This window comes from Pseudophryne corroboree, chromosome 2 (genome assembly GCF_028390025.1).
Source record: "Pseudophryne corroboree isolate aPseCor3 chromosome 2, aPseCor3.hap2, whole genome shotgun sequence".
NCBI lineage: Eukaryota > Metazoa > Chordata > Amphibia > Anura > Myobatrachidae > Pseudophryne > Pseudophryne corroboree.
The window spans coordinates 448293340-448311046 of NC_086445.1; the positions used below are offsets into that span (position 1 = coordinate 448293340).

Consider the following 17707-nt stretch of genomic DNA (forward strand, 5'->3'; position numbering starts at 1 on the left):
AGGAAATTGACCAGAAGGATTCTGATGGTGAGGTGGTTTGTTTAAGTCAGGCACCCGGGGAGACACCTGTTGTCCGTGGGAGGAATATGGCCGTTGACATGCCAGGTGAAAATACCAAAAAAATCAGCTCTTCGGTGTGGAGGTATTTCACCAGAAATGCGGACAACAGGTGTCAAGCCGTGTGTTCCCTTTGTCAAGCTGTAATAAGTAGGGGTAAGGACGTTAACCACCTCGGAACATCCTCCCTTATACGTCACCTGCAGCGCATTCATAATAAGTCAGTGACAAGTTCAAAAACTTTGGGTGACAGCGGAAGCAGTCCACTGACCAGTAAATCCCTTCCTCTTGTAACCAAGCTCACGCAAACCACCCCACCAACTCCCTTAGTGTCAATTTCCTCCTTCCCCAGGAATGCCAATAGTCCTGCAGGCCATGTCACTGGCAAGTCTGACGAGTCCTCTCCTGCCTGGGATTCCTCCGATGCATCCTTGCGTGTAACGCCTACTGCTGCTGGCGCTGCTGTTGTTGCCGCTGGGAGTCGATGGTCATCCCAGAGGGGAAGTCGTAAGCCCACTTGTACTACTTCCAGTAAGCAATTGACTGTTCAACAGTCCTTTGCGAGGAAGATGAAATATCACAGCAGTCATCCTACTGCAAAGCGGATAACTGAGTCCTTGACAACTATGTTGGTGTTAGACGTGCGTCCGGTATCCGCCGTTAGTTCACAGGGAACTAGACAATTTATTGAGGCAGTGTGCCCCCGTTACCAAATACCATCTAGGTTCCACTTCTCTAGGCAGGCGATACCGAGAATGTACACGGACGTCAGAAAAAGACTCACCAGTGTCCTAAAAAATGCAGTTGTACCCAATGTCCACTTAACCACGGACATGTGGACAAGTGGAGCAGGGCAGGGTCAGGACTATATGACTGTGACAGCCCACTGGGTAGATGTATGGACTCCCGCCGCAAGAACAGCAGCGGCGGCACCAGTAGCAGCATCTCGCAAACGCCAACTCTTTCCTAGGCAGGCTACGCTTTGTATCACCGCTTTCCAGAATACGCACACAGCTGAAAACCTCTTACGGCAACTGAGGAAGATCATCGCGGAATGGCTTACCCCAATTGGACTCTCCTGTGGATTTGTGGCATCGGACAACGCCAGCAATATTGTGTGTGCATTAAATATGGGCAAATTCCAGCACGTCCCATGTTTTGCACATACCTTGAATTTGGTGGTGCAGAATTTTTTAAAAAACGACAGGGGTGTGCAAGAGATGCTGTCGGTGGCCAGAAGAATTGCGGGACACTTTCGGCGTACAGGCACCACGTACAGAAGACTGGAGCACCACCAAAAACTACTGAACCTGCCCTGCCATCATCTGAAGCAAGAAGTGGTAACGAGGTGGAATTCAACCCTCTATATGCTTCAGAGGTTGGAGGAGCAGCAAAAGGCCATTCAAGCCTATACAATTGAGCACGATATAGGAGGTGGAATGCACCTGTCTCAAGTGCAGTGGAGAATGATTTCAACGTTGTGCAAGGTTCTGATGCCCTTTGAACTTGCCACACGTGAAGTCAGTTCAGACACTGCCAGCCTGAGTCAGGTCATTCCCCTCATCAGGCTTTTGCAGAAGAAGCTGGAGGCATTGAAGAAGGAGCTAACACGGAGCGATTCCGCTAGGCATGTGGGACTTGTGGATGCAGCCCTTAATTCGCTTAACAAGGATTCACGGGTGGTCAATCTGTTGAAATCAGAGCACTACATTTTGGCCACCGTGCTCGATCCTAGATTTAAAGCCTACCTTGGATCTCTCTTTCCGGCAGACACAGGTCTGCTGGGGTTGAAAGACCTGCTGGTGACAAAATTGTCAAGTCAAGCGGAACGCGACCTGTCAACATCTCCTCCTTCACATTCTCCCGCAACTGGGGGTGCGAGGAAAAGGCTCAGAATTCCGAGCCCACCCGCTGGCGGTGATGCAGGGCAGTCTGGAGCGACTGCTGATGCTGACATCTGGTCCGGACTGAAGGACCTGACAACGATTACGGACATGTCGTCTACTGTCACTGCATATGATTCTCTCAACATTGATAGAATGGTGGAGGATTATATGAGTGACCGCATCCAAGTAGGCACGTCACACAGTCCGTACTTATACTGGCAGGAAAAAGAGGCAATTTGGAGGCCCTTGCACAAACTGGCTTTATTCTACCTAAGTTGCCCTCCCACAAGTGTGTACTCCGAAAGAGTGTTTAGTGCCGCCGCTCACCTTGTCAGCAATCGGCGTACGAGGTTACATCCAGAAAATGTGGAGAAGATGATGTTCATTAAAATGAATTATAATCAATTCCTCCGCGGAGACATTGACCAGCAGCAATTGCCTCCACAAAGTACACAGGGAGCTGAGATGGTGGATTCCAGTGGGGACGAATTGATAATCTGTGAGGAGGGGGATGTACACGGTGATATATCGGAGGGTGAAGATGAGGTGGACATCTTGCCTCTGTAGAGCCAGTTTGTGCAAGGAGAGATTAATTGCTTCTTTTTTGGGGGGGGTCCAAACCAACCCGTCATATCAGTCACAGTCGTGTGGCAGACCCTGTCACTGAAATGATGGGTTGGTTAAAGTGTGCATGTCCTGTTTTGTTTATACAACATAAGGGTGGGTGGGAGGGCCCAAGGATAATTCCATCTTGCACCTCTTTTTTCTTTTCTTTTTCTTTGCATCATGTGCTGATTGGGGAGGGTTTTTTGGAAGGGACATCCTGCGTGACACTGCAGTGCCACTCCTAGATGGGCCCGGTGTTTGTGTCGGCCACTAGGGTCGCTAATCTTACTCACACAGCTACCTCATTGCGCCTCTTTTTTTCTTTGCGTCATGTGCTGTTTGGGGAGGGTTTTTTGGAAGGGACATCCTGCGTGACACTGCAGTGCCACTCCTAGATGTGCCCGGTGTTTGTGTCGGCCACTAGGGTCGCTAATCTTACTCACACAGTCAGCTACCTCATTGCGCCTCTTTTTTTCTTTGCGTCATGTGCTGTTTGGGGAGGGTTTTTTGGAAGGGCCATCCTGCGTGACACTGCAGTGCCACTCCTAGATGGGCCCGGTGTTTGTGTCGGCCACTAGGGTCGCTAATCTTACTCACACAGCTACCTCATTGCGCCTCTTTTTTTCTTTGCGTCATGTGCTGTTTGGGGAGGGTTTTTTGGAAGGGACATCCTGCGTGACACTGCAGTGCCACTCCTAGATGGGCCCGGTGTTTGTGTCGGCCACTAGGGTCGCTTATCTTACTCACACAGCGACCTCGGTGCAAATTTTAGGACTAAAAATAATATTGTGAGGTGTGAGGTATTCAGAATAGACTGAAAATGAGTGTAAATTATGGTTTTTGAGGTTAATAATACTTTGGGATCAAAATGACCCCCAAATTCTATGATTTAAGCTGTTTTTTAGTGTTTTTGGAAAAAAACACCCGAATCCAAAACACACCCGAATCCGACAAAAATAATTCGGTGAGGTTTTGCCAAAACGCGTTCGAACCCAAAACACGGCCGCGGAACCGAACCCAAAACCAAAACCCGAAAAATTTCAGGCGCTCATCTCTAGTGTTCATCCCCGAAAAGGTAGCAGCTCGGCATAGTTGCAAGGCCGAGACTCCACGGACAGCCGCCCAGGAAGAGCCCACTGCTCTAGTAGAGTGGGCCTTTAGAGACTTAGGAACAGGTAATGCTGCCGACACATAGACCTGTTGGATAATAAGCCTAAACCAACGAGCAATGGACTGCTTTGAAGCAGGGCAACCCTTCTTCTGAGCATCATAGAGCACGAACAAAGAATCCGTCTTTCTGACCCGAGCTGTATGCTTGACATATATCCTCAAGGCACACGCAACATCCAATGCCTCCGGAGGAGCAGAAGCGTCAGAAGTGGATGGAATTACAATAGGCTGATTCAGGTGAAACGCGGAGACAACCTTCGGCAGGACCGCTGCATGTAGGGACTTTTACACGATAAGGCCCCCAATTCTGAGACACGACTAGCAGAAGCCAGGGCCAGTAACATCACAGTCTTCCACGTGAGGTACTGGTCTTCTACCGTCATCAGAGGTTCAAACCAGGAGGACTGTAGAAATTTCAACAAAACATCCAAATCCCAGGCTGCCGTAGATGGCACAAAGGGAGGTTGTATGTGGAGTACCCCTTGCAAGAAGGTCTGAACTTCTGGCAACACTGCTAATTTCATCTGAAAGAAAATGGAGAGCTGAAATCTGGACCTTAATGGAAGCCAGACGCAAGGTCATATCCACAACAGCCTGTAGGAAACGTCCCAAGTATAACTCTGCAGGCGGATACGTGCGTTCCTCGCACCAAGAGACATATCTCCTCCAGATAGGATGATAGTGTTTTGACGTCAAATGTTTCCTGGCCTGAACCATGTTGCAGTAACCTTCCTGGAAAGGCCCCTGTGAGCTAGGATGTTCCACAAGACCTCCATGCCGTCAAACGAAGTCGCCGTAAGTCCAGGTAGACGAACGGTCTTTGTTGAAGAAGATCTCTTTTGAGTGGTAAAGGCCAAGGGTCTTTGACGGACATGTCCAGAAGATCCGCGTACCACACCCTCCGAGGCCAATCTGGGGCAATTAGAATTGCCTGGATACCTTGATTCCTGATTCGCTTTAGCACCCTTGGGAGCAATGGAATAGGAGTAAACCGGTAGACCAGACAGTACGGCCAAGACAGCGCCAGTGCGTCCACTGCCCTTGCCTGAGGGTCCCTGGTCCGCGAGCAATACCAGGGAAGTTTCTTGTTGAGACGAGAAGCCATCATGTCTATTTGTGGGCAACCCCGCCGGACGATGATCTGCTGCAACACCAGATGGTGGAGCCCCCACTCCCCCGGGTGAAGATCGTGACGACTCAGGAAGTCCGCCTCCCAGTTGTCCACACCCGGAATGAAGATTGCTGATATGGCTATTGCATTTCTTTCCGCCCAGAGTAGTATCTGACACCTCTCGCATGCAGGCTCTGCTTTTTGTCCCTCCTTGTCGATTGATATATGCCACCACCGTGGTGTTGTCTGACTGTACCTGGATCGCGTGATCCTTGAGTAGAGGAGAGACTTGAAGTAGAGTATTGTAGATCGCCCGAAGTTCCAGAATGTTGATCGGAAGTAGGGCTTTGTGGGCTGACCACCTACCCTGGCGCTGCGCCCCTTGGGACTTCTGTAAGTTGAAGATCCACCCGTGGTCGGACAAAAGACGGATGGTGCAGTCGATATGGAGCAACAAAAGCTCCCTGGATCTTGCCTTTATCAGAAGATCGCCCAGATAAGGGACCACATTGATTCCCTGGACTCGGAGTTGAAGCATCATCTCTGCCATCACCTTCGTGAATACCCTCGGTGCTGTTGACAGGCCGAGGGGCAGTGCATGGAATTGGAAGTGATCGCCTAGTAGGGCAAACCACAGGTACGCCTGATGAGGGGGCCAAATTGGAATATGGAGATAGGCATCCTTGATATCCAAGGAGACCAGAAATTCCTTTTCTTCCAGGCACGCAATCCCTGCTCGCAGGGATTCCATTTTGAACTTGAGCACCCTCAAATAAGGATTCAAGGATTTCAGATTCAGAATGGGTCTGACCGAACCGTCCGGCTTCGGCACCACAAACAGGTTTGAGTAAAAAACCCTTGCCGCGTTGCGGTAGTGGTACTGGAACAATGGGGTAAATTTACTAAGATGGGAGTTCTATTTAATATGGGATGTTGCCCATAGCAACCAATCAGATTCCAGGTATTATCTTCTAGGAGGTGCTAGATAAATGAGAAGTAGAATCTGATTGGTTGCTATGGGCAACATTCCATCTTAGATAGAACTCCCATCTTAGTAAATTTACCCCAATGACGTTGGACTGAACGAACTTCCGGATAGCCTGTTGTAATGTAACTTGCATATCCTCCAAAGCTTGATTTGAAAAATCGTTGGGGGGGGGGGGGGGGGGGGGGGCACTGTCAAACTCCAGCTGAGAAACGAGCTCTCTGACCCAGGCATCCCAGCAGGAAGTCTCCCAGATGCTGCTGAAGTGATTCAGTTGAGCTCCCACCTCAAGATCCCCTTGGGGTGGGTGGGCACCGTCATGCTGAGGCCTTAGTGGAAGCAAAAGCAGAACTGGTGGACTGTTCCTGAGAACTGGTGCTTGCAGGTTTCTGGACCTACCTCTGGTGCCTCTAGCCGCATTGGAGGATCCTCTGGCCTTCGATCGAAATCTGTGAGACTGAAAGTACGGGAGAGACGGTCCCGGATAGAAGCGTCTCGCAGGCTGGGCTCCAGAGGGGAGAAATGTGGATTTCCCAGCCGTAACTTTGGAAATCCAGCTATCTAATTCAACCCCAAAAAGCCATTACCCAGAAAAGGGGAGGGATTCCACACTACGTTTGGATTCTGCGTCCGCAATCCACTGACGCATCCACAAGGCCCTGCGTGAGGACACTGCCATGGCAGACGTCCGAGCATTAATGTTCCCCATCTCCTTGAAGGAATCACAGAGGACACGTTTAGTGCCCTGAATGTGCTTCAGGAGGGTTACCATAGTAACTAAGGGTATATCCCCCGAAAGAACCCCCCTGAATTTGAATGGCCCAAGAATGAATAACATGGGTCATCCAGCAACCCGCAATGAACAGTCTTTGTGAGAGGCCGGCTGCAGTGTATGTAGACTTTAGGGTAGTCTCTATCTTCTAATCCCCTGGATCCTTCATTGTAAAGGAGCCCGGGGCAAGCGGCACCACCTTCTTAGACGGGCGAGAGACAGACATCCACGCCAGGGGGTTTCTCCCAAAACTTTCTACCTTCAGGAGCAAATGGGAAAGTGCGCAAAAACTTTTTGGAGACTTGGAATTATTTGTCTGGATTTTTCAAGGCCTGTCTGAATAAGTCATCAAACTCTGGAGAATCGGGGAAAGTGACATTGGGCTTGTTTTGTACAAAGAAAAAACGACTGCTGAAACACAGTATCCTCTAGAGGGAACTTTAACACATCCCTTATAGCTAAAATTAGGGGTTCAATACCCTGAGTAGAATCGGGATCCAGGTCATCACCATCATCTTGTATATCATCATCTGTATCAGAAAGCAGTGCAGACAAACCACGCTTCTGGGTACCTGCATGAGAGAGGGGTGTTGTGCATCAGCCCTAGCAGCTAAATCTGCAACAGCTTGTTGCAGAAGCTGAGGTTTCTGCACATTAGCAGTGAGCTTGGACGACATATCTGACATCATAGTCTTAAGAGACCCCCTAACCAGTGGGGCTCTGGACCCTCTCCCCCAGCCTCTTCACTAATTTGTGAAGATTGACTACATTGTTCACAGGAAACAGAGTCATTAGATAATGGGGAAAATCTGGTGTGGCTTATGCTGCACAGCTTGTGTTTACCCATATTTCACAGTAAGTACAAAAACATACACATACACACAGACCGTTATAATGCAAGCCTGCCCTACTGTATGTGAGAGAAGACAGAGAGAGGGATGATACCAGCACACTCTGAGCTGCACAGCCCCAGTGAGCCTGTCAGCTCTGTAAAACACAGTAAACACTAACAATTGCAATCCTAAATATACTCAGGATAGTGTACATAAGCGGCTCTCCCCCTTTGCTACACCCTGTACCAGTTTTCCAGCGTGTCTGTGAGGCAGGAAGCGCTGTGTGTGCTGTAGATGCTGCAGTAAGCAGAGGAAGGCGACAAAACGCCCCAAGTCCCGCGCTGAGGAAGCTCCGCCCCCTCCGATGGCGCCGAAGCTGCATATATTTTTTATACTGGCAAAGTCTCCTAAACAGCTTAAAACATCACACAAGTGCTAGTCAAGCAATTTTGTGCCAGTTTACACACGGGGGATCCTACCGGGACCCCACAGGGAGGGTCCCGTGGTCAGCCGCACTTTGAACCGGGGGACACCCCTAGCGAGGCCCCGGGTTTGTACTCACCACCGATGTCACCTTGAGGCAGCGTTAGGGGTGTGCGGCGTGCTGCGGCTGTGACAGCCAAGGCGCAGTGCTCCACTGAACAAACAGCCCCTCAGGACGGTGGTCCTACAGCGGGGAAGCAGCTCTGCACCTCGTAAGGCCGGTGACCGTCGCCCACCACCACCTAACTTCCACGGCGCAGGTATGCCGTTGTCCAGACAGCATACCGAAATTAACAAACGGAAAAAATAAGATTTTACTTACCGATAAATCTATTTCTCGTAGTCCGTAGTGGATGCTGGGGACTCCGTCAGGACCATGGGGGGATAGCGGCTCCGCAGGAGACAGGGCACAAAAAGTAAGCTTTTAGGATCACATGGTGTGTACTGGCTCCTCCCCCTATGACCCTCCTCCAAGCCTCAGTTAGGTACTGTGCCCGGACGAGCGTACACAATAAGGAAGGATCTTGAATCCCGGGTAAGACTCATACCAGCCACACCAATCACACCGTACAACCTGTGATTTGAACCCAGTTAACAGTATGATAACAACGAAGGAGCCTCTGAAAAGATGGCCCACAACAATAACAACCCGATTTTTGTAACAATAATTATGTACAAGTAATGCAGACAATCCGCACTTGGGATGGGCGCCCAGCATCCACTACGGACTACGAGAAATAGATTTATCGGTAAGTAAAATCTTATTTTCTCTAACGTCCTAGTGGATGCTGGGGACTCAGTCAGGACCATGGGGATTATACCAAAGCTCCCAAACGGGCGGGAGAGTGCGGATGACTCTGCAGCACCGAATGAGAGAAACTCCAGGTCCTCCTCAGCCAGGGTATCAAATTTGTAGAATTTTACAAACGTGTTCCCCCCTGACCACGTAGCTGCTCGGCAAAGTTGTAAAGCCGAGACCCCTCGGGCAGCCGCCCAAGATGAGCCCACCTTCCTTGTGGAATGGGCATTTACAGATTTTGGCTGTGGCAGGCCTGCCACAGAATGTGCAAGCTGAATTGTACTACAAATCCAACGAGCAATAGTCTGCTTAGAAGCAGGAGCACCCAGCTTTTTGGGTGCATACAATATAAACAGCAAGTCAGACTTTCTGACTCCAGCCGTCCTGGAATTATTATATATATATATATATATATATATATATATTATATATATATTATATATTATATATATATATATTTTCAGGGCCCTGACAACGTCTAGCAACTTGGAGTCCTCCAAGTCCCTAGTAGCCGCAGGCACCACAATAGGTTGTTTCAGGTGAAACGCTGACACCACCTTAGGAAGAAACTGGGGACAAGTCCGCAGTTCTGCCCTGTCCGAATGGAAAATTAAATATGGGCTTTTGTAAGACAAAGCCGCCAATTCTGACAATCGCCTGGCCGAGGCCAGGGCCAACAGCATGGTCACTTTCCATGTGAGATATTTCAAATCCACAGATTTGAGCGGTTCAAACCAATATGATTTGAGGAATCCCAACACTACGTTGAGATCCCACGGTGCCACTGGAGGCACAAAAGGGGCTGTATATGCAATACTCCCTTGACAAACGTCTGGACTTCAGGAACCGAAGCCAATTCTTTCTGGAAGAAAATCTACAGGGCCGAAACTTGAACCTTAATGGACCCCAATTTGAGGCTCATAGACACTCCTGTTTGCAGGAAGTGCAGAAATCGACCTAGTTGAAATTTCTTCGTGGGGCCTTCCTGGCCTCACCCACGCAACATATTTTCACCACATGTGGTGATAACGTTGTGCGGTCACCTCCTTCCTGGCTTTGACCAGGGTAGGTATGACCTCTTCCGAAATGCCTTTTCCCTTAGGATCCGGCGTTCAACCGCCATGCCGTCAAACGCAGCCGCGGTAAGTCTTGGAACAGACATGGTACTTGCTGAAGCAAGTCCCTTCTTAGCTCCCGAGGCCATTAGTCCTCTGTGAGCATCTCTTGAAGTTCCGGGTACCAAGTCCCTCTTGGCCAATCCGGAGCCACGAGTATAGTTCTTACTCCTCTACGTCTTATAATTCTCAATACCTTGGTTATGAGAAGCAGAGGAGGGAACACATACACCGACTGTTACACCCACGGTGTTACCAGGACGTCCACAGCTATCGCCTGAAGGTCTCGTGACCTGGCGCAATACCTGTCCCGTTTTTTGTTCGGGCGGGACGCCATCATGTCCACCTTTGGTCTTTCCCAACGGTTCACAATCATGCGGAAAACTTCCCGATGAAGTTCCCACTCTCCCGGGTGGAGGTCGTGCCTGCTGAGGAAGTCTGCTTCCCAGTCGTCCACTCCCGGAATGAACACTGCTGACAGTGCTATCGCATGATTTTCCGCCTAGCGAAAAATCCTTGCAGTTTTGCCACTGCCCTCCTGCTTCTTGTGCCGCCCTTTCTGTTTACGTGGGCGACTGCCGTGATGTTATCCCACTGGATCAATACCGGCTGACCTTGAAGCAGAGGTCTTGCTAAGCTTAGAGCATTATAAATTTGCTCTTAGCTCCAGTATATTTATGTGGAGAGAATTCTCCAGACTTGATCACACTCCCTGGAAATTTTTTCCCTGTGTGACTGCTCCCCAGCCTCTCAGGCTGGCCTCCGTGGTCACCAGCATCCAATCCTGAATGCCGAATCTGCGGCCCTCTAGAAGATGAGCACTCTGTAATCACCACAGGAGAGACACCCTTGTCCTTGGATATAGGGTTATCCGCTGATGCATCTGAAGATGCGATCCGGACCATTTGTCCAGCAGATCCCACTGAAGAGTTCTTGCGTGAAATCTGCCGAATGGAATCGCTTCGTAATAAGCCACCATTTTTACCAGGACTCTTGTGCAATGATGCACTGACACTTTTCCTGGTTTTAGGAGGATCCCGATTAGCTCGGATAACTCCCTGGCTTTCTCCTCTGGGAGAAACACCTTTTTCTGGACTGTGTCCAGAATCATCCCTAGGACCAGCAGACGTGTCGTCGGAACAACTGCGGTTTTGGAATATTTAGAATCCACCCGTGCTGTCGTAGAACTACTTGAGATAGTGCTACTCCGACCTCCAACTGTTCTCTGGACCTTGTTCTTATCAGGAGGTCGTCCATTTTCTTTGAAGACGAATCCTCATTTCGGTCATTACCTTGGTAAGGACCCGGGGTGCCTTGGACAATCCAACGGCATCGTCTGAAACTGATAGTGACAGTTCTGTACCACGAACCTGAGGTACCCTTGGTGAGAAAGGCAAATTTTGGGACATGGAGGTAAGCATCCCTGATGTCCCGGGACACCATATAGTCCCCTTCTTCCCGGTTCGCTATCACTGCTCTGAGTGACTGCATCTGGATTTGAACCTTTGTAAGTGTTCAAATATTTCAGATTTAGAATAGGTCTCACCTAGCCTTCTGGCTTCAGTACCACCATATAGTGTGGAATAATACCCCTTTCCTTGTTGTAGGAGGGGTAATTTTATTATCACCTGCTGGGAATACAGCTTGTGAATTGTTTTCAATACTGCCTCCCTGTCGGAGGGAGACATTGGTACAGCAGACTACAGGAACCTGCGAGGGGGAAACGTCTCGACATTCCAATCTGTACCCCTTGGATACTACTTGTAGGATCCAGGGGTCCTGTACGGTCCCAGCGTCATGCTGAGAACTTGGTAGAAGCGGTGGAGGGCTTCTGTTCCTGGGAATGGGCTGCCTGCTGCAGTCTTCTTCCCTTTCATCTATCCCTGGGCAGATATGACTCTTATAGGGACGAAAGGACTGAGGCTGAAAAGACGGTGTCTTTTTCTGCAGAGATGTGACTTAGGGTAAAAAACGGTGGATTTTCCAGCAGTTGCCGTGGCCACCAGGTCCCATGGACCGACCCCAAATAATTCCTCCCCTTTATACGGCAATACATCTTTGTGCCGTTTGGAATCTGCATCACCTGACCACTGTCGTGTCCATAAACATCTTCTTGCAGATATGGACATCGCATTTACTCTTGATGCCAGAGTGCAAATATCCCTCTGCGCATCTCGCATATATAGAAATGCATCCTTTCAATGCTCTATAGTCAATAAAATACTGTCCCTGTCAAGGGTATCAATATTTTTAGTCAGGGAATCCGACCAAGCCACCTCAGCTCTGCACATCCAGGCTGAGGCGATCGCTGGTCGCAGTATAACACCAGCATGTGTGTGTATACTTTTTAGGATATTTTCCAGCCTCCTAGCAGCTGGCTCCTTAAGTACGGCCCTATCTGTAGATGGTACCGCCACTTGTTCTGATAAGCATGTGATCGCCTTATCCACCCTAAGGGGTGTTTCCCAACGCGCCCTAACTTCTGGCGGGAAAGGGTATACCGCCAATAATTTTCTATCGGGGGAAACCCACGCATCATCACACACTTCATTTAATTTATCTGATTCAGAAAAAACTACAGGTAGTTTTTTCACATCCCACATAATACCCTTTTTTGTGGTACTTGTAGTATCAGAAATATGTAACACCTCCTTCATTGCCCTGAACGTGTGGCCCTAAAGGAAAATACGTTTGTTTCTTCACCGTCGACACTGAAATCAGTGTCCGTGTCTGGGTCTGTGTCGACCGACTGAGGTAAATGGGCGTTTTACAGCCCCTGACGGTGTTTGAGACGCCTGGACAGGTACTAATTTGTTCGCCGGCCGTCTCATGTCGTCAACCGGCTTGCAGCGTGTTGACATTATCACGTAATTCCATAAATAAGCCATCCATTCCGGTGTCGACTCCCTAGAGAGTGACATCACCATTACAGGCAATTTGCTCCGCCTCCTCACCAACATTTTCCTCATACATGTCGACACACACGTACCGACATACAGCACACACATAGGGAATGCTCTGATAGAGGACAGGACCCACTAGCCCTTTGGGGAGACAGAGGGAGAGTTTGCCAGCACACACCAAAACGCTATAATTATACAGGGACAACCTTTATATAAGTGTTCCTCCCTTATAGCATTTTAATATATATTCATATCGCCAAATCAGTGCCCCCCCCTCTCTGTTTTAACCCTGTTTCTGTAGTGCAGTGCAGGGGAGAGCCTGGGAGCCTTCCCACCAGCATTTCTGTGAGGGAAAATGGCGCTATGTGCTGAGGAGAATAGGCCCCGTCCCCTTTTCGGCGGGCTTCTTCTCCGGAGTCTGTGATATCTGGCAGGGGTTAAATACATCCATATAGCCTCAAGGGCTATATGTGATGTATTTTTCGCCATACAGGTATTATACATTGCTGCCCAGGGCGCCCCCCCCCCGCGCCCTGCACCCTCCGTGACCGCTGTGTGAAGTGTGCTGACAACAATGGCGCACAGCTGCAGTGCTGTGCGCTACCTGATGAAGACTGAAAGTCTTCTGCCGCCTGGTTCCGGACCTCTTCAATCTTCAGCATCTGCAAGGGGGGTCGGCGGCGCGGCTCCGGGACGAACCCCAGGGCGAGACCTGTGTTCCGACTCCCTCTGGAGCTAATGGTGTCCAGTAGCCAATCCATCCTGCACGCAGGTGAGTTCACTTCTCTCCCCTAAGTCCCTCGATGCAGTGAGCCTGTTGCCAGCAGGACTCACTGAAAATAAAGAACCTAAAAACTTTTTCTAAGCAACTCTTTAAGAGAGCCACCTAGATTGCACCCTGCTCGGACGGGCACAAAAACCTAACTGAGGCTTGGAGGAGGGTCATAGGGGGAGGAGCCAGTACACACCAGGTGATCCTAAAAGCTTACTTTTTGTGCCCTGTCTCCTGCGGAGCCGCTATCCCCCCATGGTCCTGACGGAGTCCCCAGCATCCACTAGGACGTTAGAGAAAATAAATTTATGAAAACTCTCTGGAGCTGCAGAAAGGGGGCAGAGAGGGGAGCCAGCACACCCAGTTGAAGAAATTTAAAATGCACTGGCTCCTTTGGACCCCGTCTATACCCCATCGTACTAGTTTCCCCAAATATCCCTTATGGATGCTAGAGAAAATATATATACACGTGCTTAATACAAAGAACAAACTTAGGGAGTTCGCAAACCAAAAAAAAAAAATCACACTAATGGGCAAGACCATGTTGCACTGCAGGTGGGGTAGATGTAACATGTGCAGGGAGTGTTAGATTTGGGCGGGTAGTTTGAACACACCCCAACCAAATCGAACACTCTGTGCACGTTACATCTGCCCCACCTACAGTACAACATGGTTTTGCCATTAGTGTGATTTTTTGGTTTACTAACAAACTTGAATAAGGTCCTTAAACCCCACAATGAAATGGCAAGATAACATTAATAATAAAATACAAGGACAAGATGAGTCAGTACAGAATAACCTTAAGGATAATTGGAGACTAATACTAATAAAGCAGTTTTGCTCAGTGTACACTTCATTATTACAGTCTCACACACAAAGGAAGGAGCACAATACTTGGACCTAAAGGGAAATATAAAGCGGAATTAAGAGCACAATAAACTGGTTACATTGTGCAATTAAACACAACACAGGAGTGACTAATGGATAGTATAACTCAGTAACGTGCGGTGGGGTGAGGTAGAGCCTTTCCGGTCATACTAACGTTTGTGCTAGAGATTTGACTTTTTAAAATATATGGAAAATACTAAGAATTTGTTTGAAATATCTTCTTTGTACTATTCAAATAATTTTTATAGTAAAAACTCTATGGCAGGTGAGGCAGTACCTCCCTTGCCTATCTTTTTCACACATCTGTGATCAAAACTCACCAAATTTCTAGCAGTATAAAGTGCATCCGGAAAGTATTCACAGCGCTTCACTTTTTCCACATTTTGTTATGTTACAGCCTTATTTCAAAATGGAATAAATTCTTTTTTTCCCCTCAAAATTCTACACACAATACCCCATAATGACAACATGAAAAAGTTTTTATGAGATTTTTCCAAATTTATTAAAAATAAAAAACTAAGAAATCACATGTACATAAGTATTCTCCGCCTTTGGGATGAAGCTCAAAATTGAGCTCAGGTGCACCCTGTTTCCACTGATCATCCTTGAGATGTTCCTACAGCTTAACTGGAGTCCACCTGTGGTAAATTCAGTTGATCAGACATGATTTGGAAAGGCACACACCTGTCTATATAAGGTCCCACACTTGACAGTGCATGTCTGAACACAAACCAAGCATGAAGTCAAAGGAATTGTCTGGGGAAGGGTACAGAAAAAATATCTGCTGCTTTGAAGGTCCCAATGAGCACAGTGGCCTCCATCATCCGTAATTGGAATGAGTTTGGAACCACCAGGACTCTTCCTAGAGATGGCCTGCCGTCTAAACTTAGTGATCGGGGGAGAAGGGCCCCAGTCAGGAAGGTGACCAAGAATCCGATGGTCAATCTGTCAGAGTTACAGCACTCCTCTGTGGAGAGAGGAGGATCTTCCAGAAGGACAACCATCTCTGCAGCAATCCACCAAACAGGCCTGTATGGTAGAGTGTCCAGACTGAAGCCACTCTTAGTAAAGAGCACATGGCAGCCTGCCTGAAGTTTGCCAAAATGCACCTGAAGGACTCTCAGACCATGAGAAACAAAATTCTGTGGTCTGATGAGACAGAGATTGAACTCTTTGGCGTGAATGCCAGGCATCATGTATGGAGGAAACCAGGCACCGCTCATCACCAGGCCAATACCATCCCTACAGTGAAGCATGGTGGTGGCAGCATCATGCTGTGGGGATGTTTTTCAGTGGCAGGAACTGGGAGACTAGGCAGGATAGAGGGAAAGATGAATGCAGCAATGTACAGAGACGTCCTGGATGAAAACCTGCTCCAGAGCGCTCTTGGCCTCAGACTGAGAGGATTCATCTTTCAGCAGGACAACGACCCTAAGCACACAACCAAGATATCAAAGGAGTGGGTTCAGGACAACTCTGTGAATGTCCTTGAGTAGACCAGCCAGAGCCCAGACTTGAATCCGATTGAACATCTCTGGAGAGATCTGAACATGGCTGTGCACCGACGCTTCACATCCAACTGGATGGAGCTTGAGAGGTGCTGCAAAGAGGAATGAGCGAAACTGCCCAAAGATAGGTGTGCCAAGCTTGTGGCATCGTATTCAAAAAGACTGGAGGCTATAATTGCTGCCAAAGGTGCATCACAAAGTATTGAGCAAAGGCTGTGAATACTTACAGTATGTATAGGTGATTTCTTCGTTTTTTTATTTTTAATAAAATTTTCAAAAATCACAAAAACACTTTTTTCACATGGTCATTATGGGGTATTGTGTGTAAAATTTTGAGGGGGAAAAAGGACTTTATCCCATTTTGGAATAAGGCTGCAACATAACAAAATGTGGAAAAAGTGAAGCACTGTGAATACTTTCCGGATGCACTGTATACTGCTGCACCTGTGTATAATGCCCACACGAACCCTTATTGCATGTAAATCTGACTGGTTCTAGCCAGTGCCTCCTCAGCCATTTAGCTCACCGCACGTTCCTGGTATAACTGAAGTGTACGCTAAATTTCTATATGTAACAACACTTGCATAACACATCAGCTATGTAACACAGTACACACCATCTCCTGACCATGGTTCCACCAATAAGTTTTCTGGCCCCGATTTGTCTTCCTTGCCTTTGACATCGCAAGCAATAAGTGTGAACTGCAATGGTCTACCTGGAATATAAAACGGTATGTTAAGCTTCCATCAAGAATAAAGTAGTTTATGGCTAACAAAAGGGAACCATTTGCATTTGAATGAAACAATTATTAAATGTTTGCATATTTTGTACTGTCTTTTTTTCCCATTCTGTTCTGTGTTATTTATTTTGTAAGGTGCTGCGGACTCGTTGTGGTGCTATATAAATAAATAAATTAAAATAAGAAATGTTTGCTTAAAATCCAAGACTGAGAGATCAATTCCCAGTGTACATTCCCAAAATTTAAAGTAGATGATGGGAACCTTCCTAAGAATAATCAGATATTAAATAAAATAATAATTTGACAGATTTCTTAGTTTTTGTTTTTTTAATTTTAATGGGTAACTTTTATCCTCAATTGTACTGGACCTATAAAGGGATATCAAATAACGGATTACAATGAGTCTGTACATATTACACTATGGTGTTTTCTATCCTCATTCTTCCTTGAGTGCTACTTAGAATATTGATACGTATCCAGAAGGATGCAGAGTAAATACATCACCATACAGAGAGGTGTTGTAATATAACTATAATGTAGTATGGTGTTTGCAGTTTATGATCTCTGATTGATTGAAGATGAATTATTTTTTGGTGTATTCTCCTGTTCTCATAAGAGGCAAAAGGTCATCAAGAAACAAATACGATAAAAGTTTTGCCACTTGACATGGGTGACTTTTTTTTCTTTCTTTTCGTATCAATTACATCTGGTTAACAGGTATTTTAACGACAGCTCTTACCATTAGATAGGGAGTATTGTTAATTATACTATATATTTTGCACATTAAATTATGTTTTTGTATTTGTACAGTATAATCTGGAAGCTTGATATTAGTAAAAAAAAAAACACCTTGTCAATATAAATATATATATATATACACATACATACATATACACACACATACATATATATATATATATATATATATATACACACACATACATACATACATAGTGGGGATTGAAAGTTTGGGCACACCAAGCAAAAAAAAAAAAAAAAAAAATTATATATATATATATATATATATATATATATATATATATATATATATATATATATATATATATATATATATATATA

The 17707-nt window shown here is 47.0% G+C and overlaps 1 protein-coding gene across 3 annotated transcripts in view; it reads right to left on the reverse strand.

Annotated features, from left to right (window-relative positions):
- ZZEF1 (zinc finger ZZ-type and EF-hand domain containing 1) overlaps positions 1-17707 on the reverse strand; it is a 404243-nt gene that overhangs the window by 312059 nt on the left and 74477 nt on the right. For all 3 annotated transcript variants that reach the window (XM_063953702.1, XM_063953701.1, XM_063953700.1), the window contains exon 9: positions 16505-16603. In XM_063953702.1, coding sequence (XP_063809772.1) covers positions 16505-16603 — 99 coding nt within the window. The remainder of the gene's footprint in view (positions 1-16504; positions 16604-17707) is intronic.